Source organism: Festucalex cinctus, chromosome 6 (genome assembly GCF_051991245.1).
Source record: "Festucalex cinctus isolate MCC-2025b chromosome 6, RoL_Fcin_1.0, whole genome shotgun sequence".
Classification (NCBI taxonomy): domain Eukaryota; kingdom Metazoa; phylum Chordata; class Actinopteri; order Syngnathiformes; family Syngnathidae; genus Festucalex; species Festucalex cinctus.
Genome location: NC_135416.1, coordinates 3,901,221 through 3,917,269, shown reverse-complemented (window position 1 = coordinate 3,917,269; position 16,049 = coordinate 3,901,221). Strand labels below are relative to the sequence as shown.

Below are 16,049 nucleotides of genomic sequence, written 5' to 3'. Positions count from 1 at the left end.
ATTTACGCCTACAAAAACGGAACTTTATTTGGGATTAAGGCTCGTACTTTGTTTTCACAACTGGCCGTGGCCAAACGTCGTGAGGTTCGCTCTCGCCATCTAGTGGCCGGATGGTATTACGTCCTCACCTCTGGATGCGGCGTAGCAGTGGTGACAGCTCAGCAGTCCGTTACGGATCCTCACGTCCGTCCCGGTGGTGGCGTCGCCCAGCTGCCCCTCGCAAAGGCCACACTGAACACATATTTCAAAAGTAACAGTAACTAATTACGTGTATATACAAACACACGCGGTATTTTTCGTACCTTGAAACACTGCATGTGGAAGAACAGTCCGAGCGTTTGGATGATCATGGCCGCTCCTTTTCCCAGCGGCTGAGAACAACCGGCGCATTGCCTCTTCCCGCTAACGCACCTGAAGTACGCAACACAATCACACAAACATTTATTAACATGCGTAACAATTTCTCAACTCAGCTTTCTAATATATGACACTTAATTAATACATTTAAAAAGTACATTTTCTGCTTGCTGTCGCCTGATGATGACATCACCTGTTCTGAGGACCAATCATGGCTCAGTTTACTGACCAAACCCAGAAAACAGGTGAACCATGATTGGCCGTTACCTACTTCCTCAGCACAGGTGATGTCATCATCAGTCGACAGCAAGTAGAAAAATTACTTTTTTAAAGGTATTCATTGTACATGAAAAATAATGAAGTAATCAAATTCATTCTGGACCAAATATTAACTTTTCACTGCTGAAAATTGTTCACTGAATCAAGTATCCCTTTAATAAATGCAATTGTAATAAAGATGTGTAAATGTCATCCAAAAAAAAAAACAACTTGTAAAGTGTATACTTTTGGTCCATTATGACGTATGATGTCGTACACGTGTCTGTTTTTCTTACCTGCTGGGCGACGGAGGCAAGGCTGAGGACGGCTGCTGTGTTCCGGCGATGCCATCGTGGGAATCGCACCTGTCGTCAACAAACCAAATGTGACTCGACTGTGCTAATTCTATTTATGTCATTTTTGCAAGCGAGCAAGTATTTTTCCTTAAGCTTTATGGCTGCCACCCAACGACTGGCGCAAAACGTTTGGTTTCGCGGCCTAAATCCGCAGTCAATCAACTGCCTAAAGAAAGGCCATTGCTAGCTTAATGCTAACGCTAATTAGCCTCTATGCTGCAATGCTTTAAAACCGTTTAGCATGTTGACAGACAATATAACAGCACTCAGTCGTATTATCTTGATCCTCCGCGTGGAATTATTAATATTAGAGCCGTACTGATAATGAGTTTTTTTTTTTTTTTATGCCACAAATCGCTTCATTTAATGGACGCAGTGTGACGAAAACTGTTTATTCCCTTTCATGCAATTGTGTAATTAAGGCATACATTTATGAAGTACATTATGGAGTACTATTTTTTTAATTAATAAAATATACATGACAACAACTTAAGTTTTTTTTTTTTTTTTGAGAGCGGATTAATGGCGTTTCAATTCATTTCAATGGGAAAAGATGATTTGAGATACAAGTGTTTTGAGTTATGAGCACGGTATGAATTAAACTAGTGTCTAAAGGCACCACTATATGTCAAAATTGGAACGAAGGCTTGATTTGGACCAGAATTCATGTGAAACAAATGCTAAAATTCTCATATTCGTGACCGCACTTGACTTCAAAATGACAAAAAATAAATAAAAAATGGAGCCAGCCCACTGCGGATTCAAGATACCTTTTAACGCCGTGTGGTGGGCTGGGCTGAGTATTCCGGTCCAGAGAGGCCGTCTTCCACATTGCGGACTTCTTGGCTGGCTCAACATCGGCGACAGCGTCTGAAAGAAAGCGCCACAAATTATGTGGAAGCTGTAAAAGACATCACAACTTTTGCTTTTTCTTGACATTTTTCATTTTATTCTTGATTTTTTTTAGGGGGTGAAGCTTATTCTAAAGTAGGAGTTCAAGTTTAATTTTTTTTACACTTCATTTTTATAAGTGACCAAAAAAGGGGCAGCCGAGTGGTTTGTTTGGAGGTTCTGGGAAGGTTTCCTGTGAGCATTCTGGCTTCCTCCCAAAAACATATATTTTTTTTAATTTTCATTTTTATTTTATGGCTTTTTTTTTTACGTGGAGCAGATATGTCAGGAAATGCAGCCGTGTCGATGTCTCACCCTGCAAAAAGTGCAGCTTGGACGCATGCTGCTCTTCACTTCCTCGGGCGTCTTTGTGGCCGTTTTGCTGCACAAATGGGCTGAGATTTTTTTTCTCTCCAGGAGGTGGCGACGTGGTCCTCACGCAGGGATTGAGGGGCGTTACAGTCTCCTCCAAGATCTTCCTCTCCTGGAGGAGCGAATGAAGACAAAATTGTAAGTATGGAAGGCAGCCGTTTGAGCATATTCAATATTCTTGACTACTTAGACCAAACTCATTTTAATTCAGGGGCCATTTTCCCCCAAGTTGGATCTCAATAATGACAGGTAAAAATATTTCCATTTTTTGTAATAATAATTTTATTACAATTAATTAGTACTAGAGTACTAGGGTAATTAGTACACACACATTTTGAAAATATTCCCTTTTTTTTTTTTTTTAGTAGAATCTTACTGCAAAGCATCCTGAAAATTTTCAACAAAAATGAGTGCAGAATTTTTTTTAATCATATCCTGAGTAACAACCAAATTTCAAAATGTCATTTAAAGGGATACTTTGCTTAGTTAGACATTTTTGGCAGTCAAACATGAATATTTTGCCTAAATAATAAAAATGTGATATTTTCATTATTTTTCACGTACAATTAGTACCTTTTAGAAACACATTTTGCAACTTGCTGTCGACTGAAAATGACATCACAAGGGCTCAGTTAACCAATCACAGCTCACCTGTTTGGTCATGTGACATTCGCAGGCTGAGCTGTGATTGGTTACCTGAGCCCTTGTGATGTCATCTTCAGTCGACAGCAAGTTGCAAAATGTGTTTCTAAAAGGTACTATTTGTACGTGAAAAATAATGAAAGTATCAAATTAATTACAGACAAAATATTAACTTTTTATTGCTGTAATGGGTTAAATAAGTGAAGTATCCCTTTAAGTGGTCGTCAGTGCGCCCTCCAGTGGACAAAATTAGCAACAACAGATCATTTTAGTGGAAAAACGACATTTGGTGTTGGGTCCTTGCGGGCCATATTGGACTCCGGTTCTTGCCCATGGAACCTTTGCTTGACACTTCGCACTAGTAGAACCACTATTTATTTCTGATTTTTTTTTCCACTACTGCATGACATTTCTGTGCACTAGTAGAATGACACTAGTGACATTTTTTTTCCACACAACTGTATTGCATTTCTATGCACTATTGGAACTACATGTTACTACTAGTGAGGCAAAACTGTACACTAGTTGACATCTGTGTATTACTAGTAACACGAGTGGAAGTGCTAGATGCTAACAAGTGGAGTCTTTCTACTAGTGTACAGAAGTTTAAAAAAAAAAAAAAAAAAAGGAGTGGAAGGCATAAGCGTGGAAAAACGTCACTAGTGAGACCTGTACCTGTTCATTGTGCTTACGTTCCTCCTCCTGAACCTCCAGTTGCGCTTTCTCCCACTCCTTCTTCAGCTTCTCCTGCTCCTTCTGGTACTGCTCCTTTAAGAAGCACAACCTCAAAGTCACCATAAGATTAAAAAAGCAAAAAAATAGAGGTAACATATAGAGGTGAAATAAGTTAGAACATGCTAGAAAAGTTTATTTGTTTCAGTAGTGTTTTTTTTTATTTTTATTTTTTTATATTACATAAGAATCCGCTTGTAACCACGGCAACACACAACCCACACACATAGGCATTACCACCGGTGTACCTGTAGGAGGCGCTCCTGCTCCCGTTGCCACCTTTCCACACGCTTACGCTCCTCATTGGGGTCCCAGACCCAGTGATTAACACGCTTAGCCAAGTTCAACATGGGGGTCTCAATCTAGCCCCCCCCCCCCCCCCGTTCCACAATCACACACACAAAGACACAAACAAAGACACGCCATGTCGACAACAGCAAAAGGACAGAAAAAAAAGAGGAAAGGTCAGAGGGCAAGTGGAGACGAGGGGTAAACACGAGGTCCAATTGAAGGATGAAGGAAAAGCGGAGCTCAGAACAACAAGTTGATGAGCGTACTCACGCTCATACTGCTCTCCTCTTGGACTTCTGTGGAGGAAAAACACACGGGACTTTTCAATCCAAGTATGAATGAGCTTGTTTAAAATGTATTATTATTATTATTATTATTATTATTATCATTATTATCATTATTATCGTTTTTTGTTGTTGTTGTTTTTGTTCTTTTATTTACACATTACAACCAAAATAATAATGGTCCCTCCCCCCGCCCCTCCAAAAAGTAGTAATTTTAGTCATAATGTATTTCTCAATCAGAATTTTATTCTGCTAAATATCCGAATCGGCGTCCATATTGGTCAGACCCTAATGAAAATCTCTCATCATGTTTCATACGATGGGGGTCATACCTGAGACAGTGGGACAACATTCTTGTAGGCTGGTTATTGAAGTCGATGATAATGACGACTGAGAAGGCTTTTCTTCCGGCGATTTCGCAACGCTCGCACTTTCATTCACCTGAAAGTCAAATGTTTATAACAGACAGTGTATGTGAATGGACAGACAGATGTTTACATTATGTACAGTATGTAGGTGTGTGGGCCAAGGTTATTTTAGTTAACTAAAAATAACGAAAAAAAGACTAAAACTAAAAAAAATAAAATAAAATAAAAACAAAAATTATTTAAAAAAAAATAAAGAATAACTGAAACATTTTACGTTTACAAAACGAACTAAAACCAACTATAAATATAGCAAGAAAAAAAAAAAAAGTCCTTCGTTGTAGTCTTTGGTAACTAATTTAACTCATGAGCCTTTGGGGATAATTTTCAATGTAATTTTAAATAGATATATTTTGATATTAACCGGAAAAAGGAAGTTTCAAAGTGTGTCACACAGAAGTGACATCATCTCGCAGCAGCCAATAGAAAAGCACCTTCGGATGTCGCGCCCATAGTGTTTTTTTTAAATATAAGTAATAAGCAAGTAATACACATTAAAAAAAACGAACAAACAAAAAAAAACTAATACTGAAACTAACTAAAACTAAACTAGAACAAAGGATTTATTAAAAAACAAAAACTATAATAACCCTGGTGTGGACATACTTTGAAATGAATGGAATACATTATATTATAACAATTATATTATATTATTTACTTTTTAAATATAGTTACATATTATTATTTTTTTTCTTCTCATTATTATTATTATTATTATTATTATTTATTAGCATTTACAGATATAGCTATTAGCCTTTTAGCATTTGGCAAAAATCGGCAGATGTTTTACAAAATTTTGCCATTTAAATTTTCTGTCAATACATTCACCTTTCGTTTAATTAAAAAAAAATGTGGAAAAAAAATTGGCCAATTTTTAACATTTTTTTCCTCTGTTGTTAAATTAAACAAATACTAACGTATTAAGTATTACAAAAAAAAAAAACATCAAACCTTCTACTTTCACTTTTAATTCATATCTTTATAGCTGTAAGGTCCAAAAAAATGAGATTTCTTATTAATTCTATATTATTACAATCAAAATAGACTGATTCATTGGATAGTCTGCAAATATTAAAACATCTGCCTCCAAAACAAGTGTCGTAACCTGGCAGTGGCCGTCGACGTCCGGGCCGTGCGGCTCCACCAGCGTCTGAGTGAGTTCGGTGACGATGGTTGTCTTGGTGATGCAGTTCCTGCCGCTGAACAGCGAGCTGATGGTGGAGGACGACGAAGACGAGAAGGACGACGACGAGGACGAGGAGGAGGAGGACTTCGCCGCCTGCGGAGGAGGCGAGCCGTCTCGCGTCTCCGGCATCGAGGAGGCCTCGTTCTCAGCCTGCGCGACCACCATGTCCTTTTCTGCCGGCGAATGCAGCGGCGAAGCGCCCGTGTCGCCATTCACACGCACGAGGCCGTCCATCTTAAATGTGACGTACACACAAACAGTCAGGATTTAAAAACAATTTTTTTGGAGACCCAAAGGACATATTTACCTTGACTCCATGCGTGCTGCGTGGCTGGCGATAGGGCTTGGCCGCCAGCAGGGGGACGGGCCTGGAGGTCTGCGGCGGCGGCGAGGGAAGCGTGAGCGCCGCCGGCTTTGCAGAATGAGGCGGGGAAGGTTTCGGTTTTGGAGGTAAAGGTCGAGGTCGTGCATCCGCTTTGGTCGCTGGTTCTGGTTTGGGAGGTGATGTTGTTTGGGTCGGAGGTTTGTGGCTTTCTTGGGATGGAGGGGGTGTGCTTTCTGAGGTCAGTGGCTCTCCGGACGAGGCAAGTGGCGCGACATGATCGCCGGGAGACCTGCACAGTGGTTGCAGAAGGTATGCAGTTGTCAAATTTGTCTATCCATGCCTGCGTCCTGTGAGGTTCAGTCGGGGGTTGAAATGGGGTTCAGTTGAGGCCAGTTGGGGCTCAGGTCGTCTTCATTTTTGCCATTTTCACCGAAGCAACCCCCTTCACTCCCGGCTGTTTTACTGGATTTTGACTGATTTTGCAAGGCCCACAGAATATTCTTTTGTTAGAAAAACATGGAACCTACCAAAAGAAAGATTAAGAGTTTCTTCTTCCATCAGGAAAAAGAAAAATATTTTCTATCTGTTTCCATTTTGCAGCAATTAGCATTAGAATATAGCTAAGTTTCATCATTATTCACAAATCTGCTTAGAATTGTGGGGAAACAGCTTGTTTTCAACGTGGCCCTGTTTGATCTCTTATACTCTACTGCCACCTACAGGCCGTTTTTGTAATTACTACCATTGCTTCACCCTTTCTTTGCGGCTGAGAGGCTGCATCAAAGCCTTCTGTATGCTCTAGCATAAAAAAAACCTCTTTGGGACACCAAAAACATTTAAAATAGAACGTATTTATACGTTTTTTGGAGCACATGAGTTAATAAGTGTAGTGGTGGTGGGCGGGGGTGTTCGTTGACATGCTCCCTGAGAAAACAGCTCTGACACATCATCCGTTGTGATTTGGCGCCATATAAATAAAAACTGAATTGAAACTGAACCGAAGTACAGTGTTCCCTCATTTATCACGGGTTCATCTTTCGCGGCCTTTTCCCGAATTTTTTTACAGCGTGCTTTTTGGTTTGTTTATTTTTTATTTTTTGGTCTTTGCGTGGCCGTATCTCTCGAACCCTACGTCCGACCGGGTACATACGGGCATCCGTAGTAAAAAAAAAAAAAAAAAAAAAAATCTATTGAAAACTCCGACTTTTCGCTCACTCTGCGGGAGCCGTGCGCATTATCTGGCCTCAAGATTCAAAGTCTGGCTGACAATAACGAGTGGAATTATTAAGTCTTTTGTTAAAAAATTGATAACTGTGATGCTTTTGTGCAGAAGGAACTGGTCAACTTTGAAAGTCAATTTGTGTAAATAATACATTAACTTCCGCATACTACGCTTCAGTTCATCATTTTTTGTCTATTACATCACCCATGGCTCTAAGATCTTTGGAAAACAGTTTTGGAAGATGATGTAGCCACAGTTGTTTGCTTTTACCAAAGTTATTAAAGGCTTTTTGGCTGTCCATGACAGTGTAATCAATTATTTTAGGTGATGCCAGAGTTGCAATATAATGTATAATACCAAATTGCGGCGTTTGGCAACTCGATCCAATTGGCGAGCCGTGTAACGAGACGCATGCAAGCAAGAAATTGATAACAATAAAGACCTCTGTGTCAAAGTTGGCGTGAGTTTTAGAAGCTAGACGACAGGAATGTCAACCGTGGGCCTGTGAAGGAAGCCCTTTCAAACCGTTTTGTCACGATGAGTCAGCGCTATACAAATAAAGCTGACTTGATTTGAATGTGCAAATACCGAAAGCTGGCAATTTGAGTACACTAGAGACTTACATAAATGGTCATTTGTATATTAGTCTAATTATGACTTAAACATAATAAAAACTGTACACCTACTTTTCCACCTCCCTGTGCAAGTCTTCACACGTCTTCTGCCGTGTTGATTCCAGCTCAGAGTCTTCGCAAAGCGTTTTGCGCTCGTGCTGGTCCTGGTTCAGGGCCACCTCGGGGTTCGCGGTGGAGCGGGGCAGGTTTAAGAAGTCCAGCGTGGCGTCGCTGATGGTGAAACGGAGAGCGTAGCGTTGCAGAACCGTGGCCGCCTCCTCCGGCGTCGCCGCACGGCGGTAGGCCTCGCACAGCTCCGCCTCTCGCCGCTCCCTGAGAAAAACACCGGTTGATATTTTCGAGCAGCCGCTAAAAACATTCGTAGTTTCAACAACCACTGAGAATTTCACCAATTTTAACATTTAGGAAGCTTTTCCAGTTGTAAAAAAAAAAAAAAAAGAATTTTGACTTTACTTTTCCTCCACGATCTCCTTGTAGGTCTTGATGCTCTTCCTCTTGTCACCCCCTTCCCCATTCATCCTCTCCATCCTCTTCCTCTCCTCTTCCTTCTTGATCAGCTCTTGCGAGGCGCAGCGCCGGCGGTTCCTCCAACGGGCCAAGTCCTGCACCATGAACGCAGAACAAAATAAAAAATCTAATTAAGGCATCAAAACAGTCAATAGTGTCAGTTTTGTTGGCGTGTGCAGTTCTCTACAAAAGGTATTTTGGTTGATATATGATTCTGGAATTTTTTTTAGGACGGGTTATGAAAGATAAATGTTTTTTTTAGTGTAAAAATGTCCACATATTGTTCAAATCCTTTTGTTTATAGAATGTGTCCGGTCACAACTAGCATTAATCAAAATCTTAGCCCGACAGCAATTTAATGACTAGGGTCATGCAAGGGTTATGTTTACTGTCATGACTAGGGTCATGCAAAGGTTATGTTTACGGTCATGACTAGGGTCATGCAAGGGTTATGTTTACGGTCATGACTAGGGTCATGAAAGGGTTATGTTTACTGTCATGACTAGGGGCATGCAAGGGTTATGTTTACGGTCATGACTAAGGTCATGCAAGGGTTATGTTTACTGTCATGACTAGGGTCATGCAAGGGTTATGTTTACTGTCATGACTAGGGACATGCAAGGGTTATGCTTATGGTCATGACTTGGGTCATGCAAGGGTTATGTTTACAGTCATGACTAAGGTCACGCAAGGGTTATGTTTACTGTCATGACTAGGGTCATGCAAGGGTCATGCTTACTGTCATGACTAGGGTCATGCAAGGATTATGTTTGGGTCATGACTTGCCGGCTTGCAATGGAGAGCTCCAGCAATGGACGAAGATCATGTCCACTGTCATCTCAACTTGCGACTTGAAAAAAAACTGATTTCCATTTCTATATTTTTTTTGATGTAATTTTCGAATTAGATTTTTTTTATATTCATTTTTATTTTCACTTTTAGTGATTTATTTATTTATTTATGTATTTATTTTGAATATTGGCAGTTTTGGTCCTCCATATGTTTTGGCCCTTCTAGGTTTCAAATCCACGTTAATGCTCAGATGAATAATGAGTAATATGGTTGCACACTGAGTCAATATGTGGAGTAAGTGCCTCAATACATATATTAAAGTTATATATTTTTTATATATATATTTTTTATAATATTTTTCATTGCCGTATTAGCACAATATTGTTTCTTTAGTATGAGGTTGTTGTTTTTTTCAAATATTGTGACTTTTTTTTTTTTTTTATACCACAACCTCCCCACAATATTGTTTGGTTATCGTTACATGGCGAGTCAAACGTCTCACACTTTGCCACTGGTCGTCCTCATCTTGGAAGTTGTTGTACTGCTCGTGCATGCGCTCGTAACGCGACAGGCTGAGCTGCGGCAAGTGTCCCGCCTCGTCCTGGTCCACCATGTCGCTCATGCTCACGCTCCTGAACAGGAAAATACACTTTTTGTCACAACACGGAATACTGGCCACCACTACAAAGCACGTGTTAAAAACCGGGAAAGCAATAAATTGATCGTGGAGCAAAGGAAAGCACAAACTGCCAACATTGAGTGTATTAACGGAGCCCAGTGAGCAAATCTGAGTTAAATATAAAAAGAAAAAGATGACAGTAAAAAAGCTGCATTAACAATGAGCAGGAAAAAACAGTTTGAAGCATGTTCGGCTGTAGCCATAAAACAGTGGAACCTCTAAAGTCATACTCAGCAAGCTTGAATTTTTTTTTAAACTTTAACTTTAATATGTTGAATATGTTCCCACTAGTTATTTAATTCGTACTATAAGAATTAACCATTTTAGTCAATACCGCCCTCTTTTGCTGACTGAAATGAACACAACTGCCCTCGGGCTCGCATTGCGAATGTCACATGACCAAACTCAGAAAACAGGTTAGTGGAATTACCGTGTATGATACGACTACCATAACTACACGTTTGTTGACATGATAGTCAAAAAAAAAAAAAAGTTCATAAAGGTTCTATGATGCTGACAGTTTAAAATCAGTTTTCCAAAGTGACATCAGAGGTTCAACTGTACAAACAAAAGTCGTTATTGCAAGCATGCAGAGTCGTCCACATCCGCGTTGACTTACTCGGCATCCGCGGGCATAAAAGCGACTCGCCGGCTCATCCTGGAAGGACAAAACGAAGTGAACACAACGGGAACGTGAGGGTCCGAGCAAGGCCGAACATTTTGGGAATTCAATTCAACATATCCCGATCAATACTTGAATGGATGGAAAGAAAGAAAGACACATGCGTTAAAAACTGAGACGGCGTCTCACATCATTGGCGGCAGATCGTCGTCCCCCGCCCATGAGGATTTCTTTCTCGGCGGATCCTCCGCCTTACTGGCCTTTCCTAACTCCGCCTCCCTTCTAGGCGGGATGACATCATCCAGCTGGAGTTGCGAAGGGGTCACGTTTGTCACATCTGCCGTCTTCTGTTTTTGCTCGTCCGCTTTCTCCTTCCTGAGCGGGATTCGATCACCGAGCAAGACAAATGTATCAAATCCGAACTTATAGGGTGTCCCCACCCCAAACGAGGTGCATGCGATCACTTCACACCTCAGACAAACATGCTCGTGTCAATCCACGCTACACTCGCCGGACACAACATTAGGTACAACTATGACATCTGACGGCATTTAAACCAGAACAAGAGAATGAGATGTATCAAAAATTCTGCCTTTATGCACATAACTGACTTCCTTGATTAACATTTTACGGTGAAAATGAAATAATAGAATCTAAGTAAATGTAATGATAAACACATCTTTTAGTACAATAATGATAATACAGCGTTGTGATTTGATCAAGTTTCGTCAACAAATTTTAAATGAATTAAAATGAAATTAAACTAAATTAATTGTCGATACTTTTTTCCGGGTCCCCTATTTATTCAAGATTTTTTTTTTAAAGTCTGTATATTTATTTAAAAACCAAAAATCATGGCAATTTGTGATACGCGTCAAATATTTGCAAATTTTCACTATTTGTGGTTTCCCCTGCAAATAGCAAAGGTCCACTGAAATGAAATAAAATTTATTACAGCTCATGCTAACCTATGTAAAAACATTTTCCAAAATTTTAACATATGATTTCTCACCGATTATTTTCATGTTCTTGAATTCAAATAAATAAATAAATAAAATTGTGTGAGCAATAAATAACTCTTTAATTGAAACTTTATTATTGAGGGAAAATAAGATGAGCATAAAAATGATCAATTACCTTCAAAATTGATCATTCATCTTTGTAAAGGCAGACTTTTTGATACAGCTCATTGATATCCAAGTCCACGTCATCTTCTCGATACTTTGTTAGTCACTTTGACGCAAGCTCCAACAGCAAACCCCGAAAGGTACCTTTCGCTTGCCGTCTTTTCCACACACGTGGGTGCCTGCTTGGTTCCAGAACTTTGCATGATGTTATTTTTAAGCGCACCAGGCACCGGTAAAAACTGCCTGACGGCTGGAGTAGATTTTTGGAGCCGTCCCGTCCTGCGAGCCATCATGTCGTCCTTCTTCGGGTTGGGAAGAGGCTCGTCTTCATCATCATGGTCATCATTCTTAACATGTTCCTTCTCAATATGAGCACGTGGGTTACTTTCAATGGGAAACTTCCCTTCTTCCACTCTGTGACAAAAGTGACATGTTTTGACTTCCACCCTAGCGAGATGGTTAGTAGGACATGTCCCAATATCCCCACCTGATGTTTTTGTTCCTGTCCACTTCCTTGGTGCCCGGAACAGTAACCTGGACCTTGTACTTTGAGGCAGGCAAAGGCAGGAAGCGGTTGTAAGACGCTGAAGACGTGCTTTGCTTATGGAAAACTCCAGTTCGCCTTGCCATCATGTCATCTTTTTGAATGTCTGGTATCCTCTCCTCCTCCCCCTCCTCCTCTTCCTCCTCCTTCAAACTGCTCTCATACTGAGCCAGACGAGCGTCCAGCTCGGCCAGAGAGCGAGGAGCCTTTGGAGAGCCGGGTGAGAAGCCCTCCTCCGTTCCTCCATCTGTGAGGCTGTGAGGGTATCACATAAAGCTCGAAAACTGGCCTGTGCTAATGCTAATGCTAATGCCAAACCCCCGCATGCACATGATAATGGACATATAGCTATGTGTTAGCATTACAACTGTTAGCAAGTTAGCAGTTGAGAAATTTTAAATAGCTTCTTGTGATATGTTAGCATCGCAACTGTTAGCATGTTAGCTAATGATGCCGGACAACAGAGCCAGAGGCAAAACCCTACTAGAACTGCCTTGGTTGGTGCTTTTTTTTTTGTACTCAAGGTTACTATCACCCGATATGTTAGCATTTCACCTGTTAGCATGTTAGCATCCCAACAGTTCTTATTAGTAATAATGATTCAAGAACACACTTGGTGTAAAGGGTTCTACTTGTTTGAAATAGTAAGGAATTACAGGGTACAATGTGAATTTCTTATTTATTTGCGTTTTTTGTACTTCCTTGCTATGTTAGCACTGCAACAGTTAGCATATCAACAGTCTTTATCTGACTGCTTTTGGTACTTGGGTTGCTCGCTTGTAATGTTAGCATACATACTGTTAGCATGTTTACAGTTTAGTCATTTGGACTATTTTAAAATAGCACAATATAAAATCTGTATTTAGCTACCTTATTGTTAGGGTAGCTATCTTGCTATCTTTTAGCATAGCAAGTGTTAACATATTAGCATATTAGCCATTCTCATTATTATCCTACCCAGTATCAGACCAAATAGACGAATCGTTGCTCTGCCTTAGCACCTTTTGTACACTCAAGTTGCTATCTTGCTACATTTATTATTTAATACCACTTTCTCACCATATCAGCTGTAAATATGAGGGGCATAACATGCTTTTCTCTGATTAAAAGCAGAAACCAAACAGGAAAAATGCAGATAGTTGCATCTCCGACAAGCTAAATACAAAAGCTTGCTTAATGAGCACTCTGATGAGGCAACTACTGTATCATCGTCCCCAGTCCAAACCAGTGCGAGCGGCCATGTTTGTACCTGCCTTCCCGCTCTGAGAGCAGGGAGCCCAGGCCAATGGTCGGCACGGCGACAGTCGCCTGGGAGAGGAGTCGTCCTAGCAACCCCGACTCGGGCGCGCCTATTGGCCGCCCCATCTCGGTCACGCCCCCGAACCGCACCGATTTGCCGGGACCCCGTCCGCCACCGGCATACGACGTTTTCTGCCGACAAGCCTGACAAACGGGGACGGGGTCAGGCTCGCTACAGACACACACACATACAGTACACACAGCGGAGAAGAAATGAGCAACTCCAGATAAATCAGACAGGAAGTAGAGGAGGTTGCCATCTTGCTATGTTAGCATAGCTTAGCTTTTTAGCTATTCTCATTTGTAATGGTACCAACTAACTACATGGCAGGATGTCAAATCCTAATCAAGTCACGCTAGCAACTGTTAGCATGTTAGTTTTTTAGCCTGGGCAAGATGAAAGATCCTAATCAGTCCGCTTTAGGGATTTTTCGTACCCAGGTTGCTATTTTGTTATGATAGAGCATAGAAACTTGGGCCATGCGCAAATGGGTAGTAGGTTACTAGTACTAGTGACTCAAATTGAGTAGCGAAATGGCCCTTAAAAACAAATCAGAATTTTCCCATTCGATTCAGAATTTAAGGCCCGCTAATGCCGCTCTAGCAATGGGAATATTTGGCCAGCTATCGTCTCGATGATGGCCGGCTAACGACGTGCCAGAAACAAACCAAAGTGAGTTTGCAAACTTGTACATCTGACCTGAGAGATGAACTAGCTGAATGCTAGCTAGGATGAAGCTAGTAGCAACGTCTTAGATGGATTTCAAATGTGACATAAGAGAAAGAGACAATTGTTTTGTCATTGGACATGGTATAGCGCGGGAATTTATTTTAAACTAAAGAAGTTAACATTTCTGTATGTTGACGCACCGGTTTAAGCTACCTCTGATAAAGATAAAGCACTATATAAGTGCACATTAACCATTTTTATCCAATTGGATTTTTCATTTGTTGGACTACAATGTTTGTTTTGGGGGGTTTTTTCTTTGTTTTTTTGGGCAAAAAAATACATTGAGTTGATTCGGTCATCAATACTAATTACAAATGTGTTATCATGCGAGTTCAAGCGCTAATAGCAACCATTAGCAGGTTAGCATTTTAGCCATTCTCATTTGTAATAGTTCCATGAGGAGGGCTACTAATCAGGATGTAAAACCCTAATCAAGCAATCATTGTCTTTTTATGTAGGCTACTCAGGTTGCTAATCTTGCTAAATATGTCAGCATGTAAAATGTTAGCATTTTAGCAATTCTCAAAATTGTAATAATATCAATCCAAAGGGCAGTTTCTAAAATCAACGTGGTTCGCGCTGTGCTAGTAGTGTTAGTTAGTAGGATCCTATTAGGGATCCTTGGTGTAGCAACGATTAGCATGGTAGCATTTTAGACATTCTAGTTCTTAACCGTACCAAGTTCTACAAGGTTGAATGTAAAATCCTGATTGAACTGCCTTAGCAACTTGAGTGCAGAAGCGCTATCTTGCTATATGTTAGCATAGCAACTGTTATAGCATGTCAGCCATTTTCTCCAAGTGATGTTCAGGCGCACAAAACCTCCTCTGTGCGAATCTAATGACATCAGCGCCGAGAGGACAAAAAACAAAAGCCTCAGCACACAGTCAACAATTGCCTCTTTTTTTTCCCCCTCTGTAACACACACACACAATGACACACATACAATGACACACGCACACATACACACTAAGGGCCGGCACATTCCCTGCCCTTTCAGAGCCTGTCAGACGGCAATGAAGTGCACAATAATGAGGAGAATAAATAAAGTGGTGAAAAGGAGCCAAGCGAGGGGGAACTAAAGGAGATTTAAAGCTGCTTTCAAGAGGAAACAAGCAGCCACTAGGGGGCGTACTTTTTAAAGATTTATGTTTACGGGTCCTTAGTCTTCTTCCTGATTTACTAAATGTATTAAAGCTACTGTACAGTGGTACCTCTAAAGTGCAAAACTTTGGACTTCAATCTAGTAAGACTTGCGCCTGCTACTATTGATCGTTTTGTTGCTTTTACCTTGGTTACCGATTTGGATAACGAGTAAGAAAGTTACAATTAAGGCAACACAATTCAATGTTACGTTTTAGATTTGAAAATAATTACGGTATGTATATAAACAGCTTTTATTTTGGAAGACAACTTGAAGACTCACGCACGCGTGAGTCACACAGACTGCTGATTTTCTGTGTGCGTGTTTCAGGGGGCACCTGGGTTCACTCATCCTGAGCCTCTCCCACTTCTGCACGTCGGCTTGGCTCATAGCGGCAGACGTCAAGCTCATTGGTCCGTCCCGGGGTAGGGGGCGTGGCCTAGTCTGAGCCCGTCTGAGAGCCAGGTCGTCCATCAGCTTGTCGGGTGTCGCTTTAACCTTTCCTGCATCCTCAGATTCGTCCTCACGCTCCTCCTCCTCCTCATCCTCGCCTTCTTTTTGGCGGGTAATGATGTCGGGGATTTGCTCAAGCTCGCTGTCCATTTGTTGGGGTAGAATAGTGAGGGCAA

General features: G+C 40.9%; 1 protein-coding gene across 6 annotated transcripts in view; it reads right to left on the bottom strand.

The window, feature by feature from the left end:
* LOC144020485 (LIM and calponin homology domains-containing protein 1-like) overlaps nt 1-16,049 on the bottom strand; it is a 31,570-nt gene that overhangs the window by 1,683 nt on the left and 13,838 nt on the right. Inside the window, exons 2-20 of one of the 6 annotated variants that reach the window (XR_013283894.1) lie at nt 15,758-16,015; nt 12,191-12,502; nt 11,848-12,117; nt 10,766-10,951; nt 10,574-10,612; nt 9,778-9,907; nt 8,430-8,578; nt 8,028-8,288; nt 6,102-6,408; nt 5,714-6,028; nt 4,516-4,624; nt 4,170-4,195; nt 3,857-3,970; nt 3,552-3,644; nt 2,178-2,346; nt 1,742-1,841; nt 912-980; nt 303-411; nt 48-231 (exon numbers count right to left, since the gene is read on the bottom strand). Coding sequence is in view for 2 of the 6 variants with exons in the window: in XM_077524027.1 (XP_077380153.1) it covers nt 129-231; nt 303-411; nt 912-980; nt 1,742-1,841; nt 2,178-2,346; nt 3,552-3,644; nt 3,857-3,970; nt 4,170-4,195; nt 4,516-4,624; nt 5,714-6,028; nt 6,102-6,408; nt 8,028-8,288; nt 8,430-8,578; nt 9,778-9,907; nt 10,574-10,612; nt 10,766-10,951; nt 11,848-12,117; nt 12,191-12,502; nt 15,758-16,015 (3,119 nt within the window). In the remaining 4 variants the exon portion in view is untranslated. The remainder of the gene's footprint in view (nt 1-47; nt 232-302; nt 412-911; nt 981-1,741; nt 1,842-2,177; nt 2,347-3,551; nt 3,645-3,856; nt 3,971-4,169; nt 4,196-4,515; nt 4,625-5,713; nt 6,029-6,101; nt 6,409-8,027; nt 8,289-8,429; nt 8,579-9,777; nt 9,908-10,573; nt 10,613-10,765; nt 10,952-11,847; nt 12,118-12,190; nt 12,503-15,757; nt 16,016-16,049) is intronic. The other 5 variants (XM_077524027.1, XR_013283895.1, XM_077524028.1 and 2 more) reach the window with 5 other exon arrangements.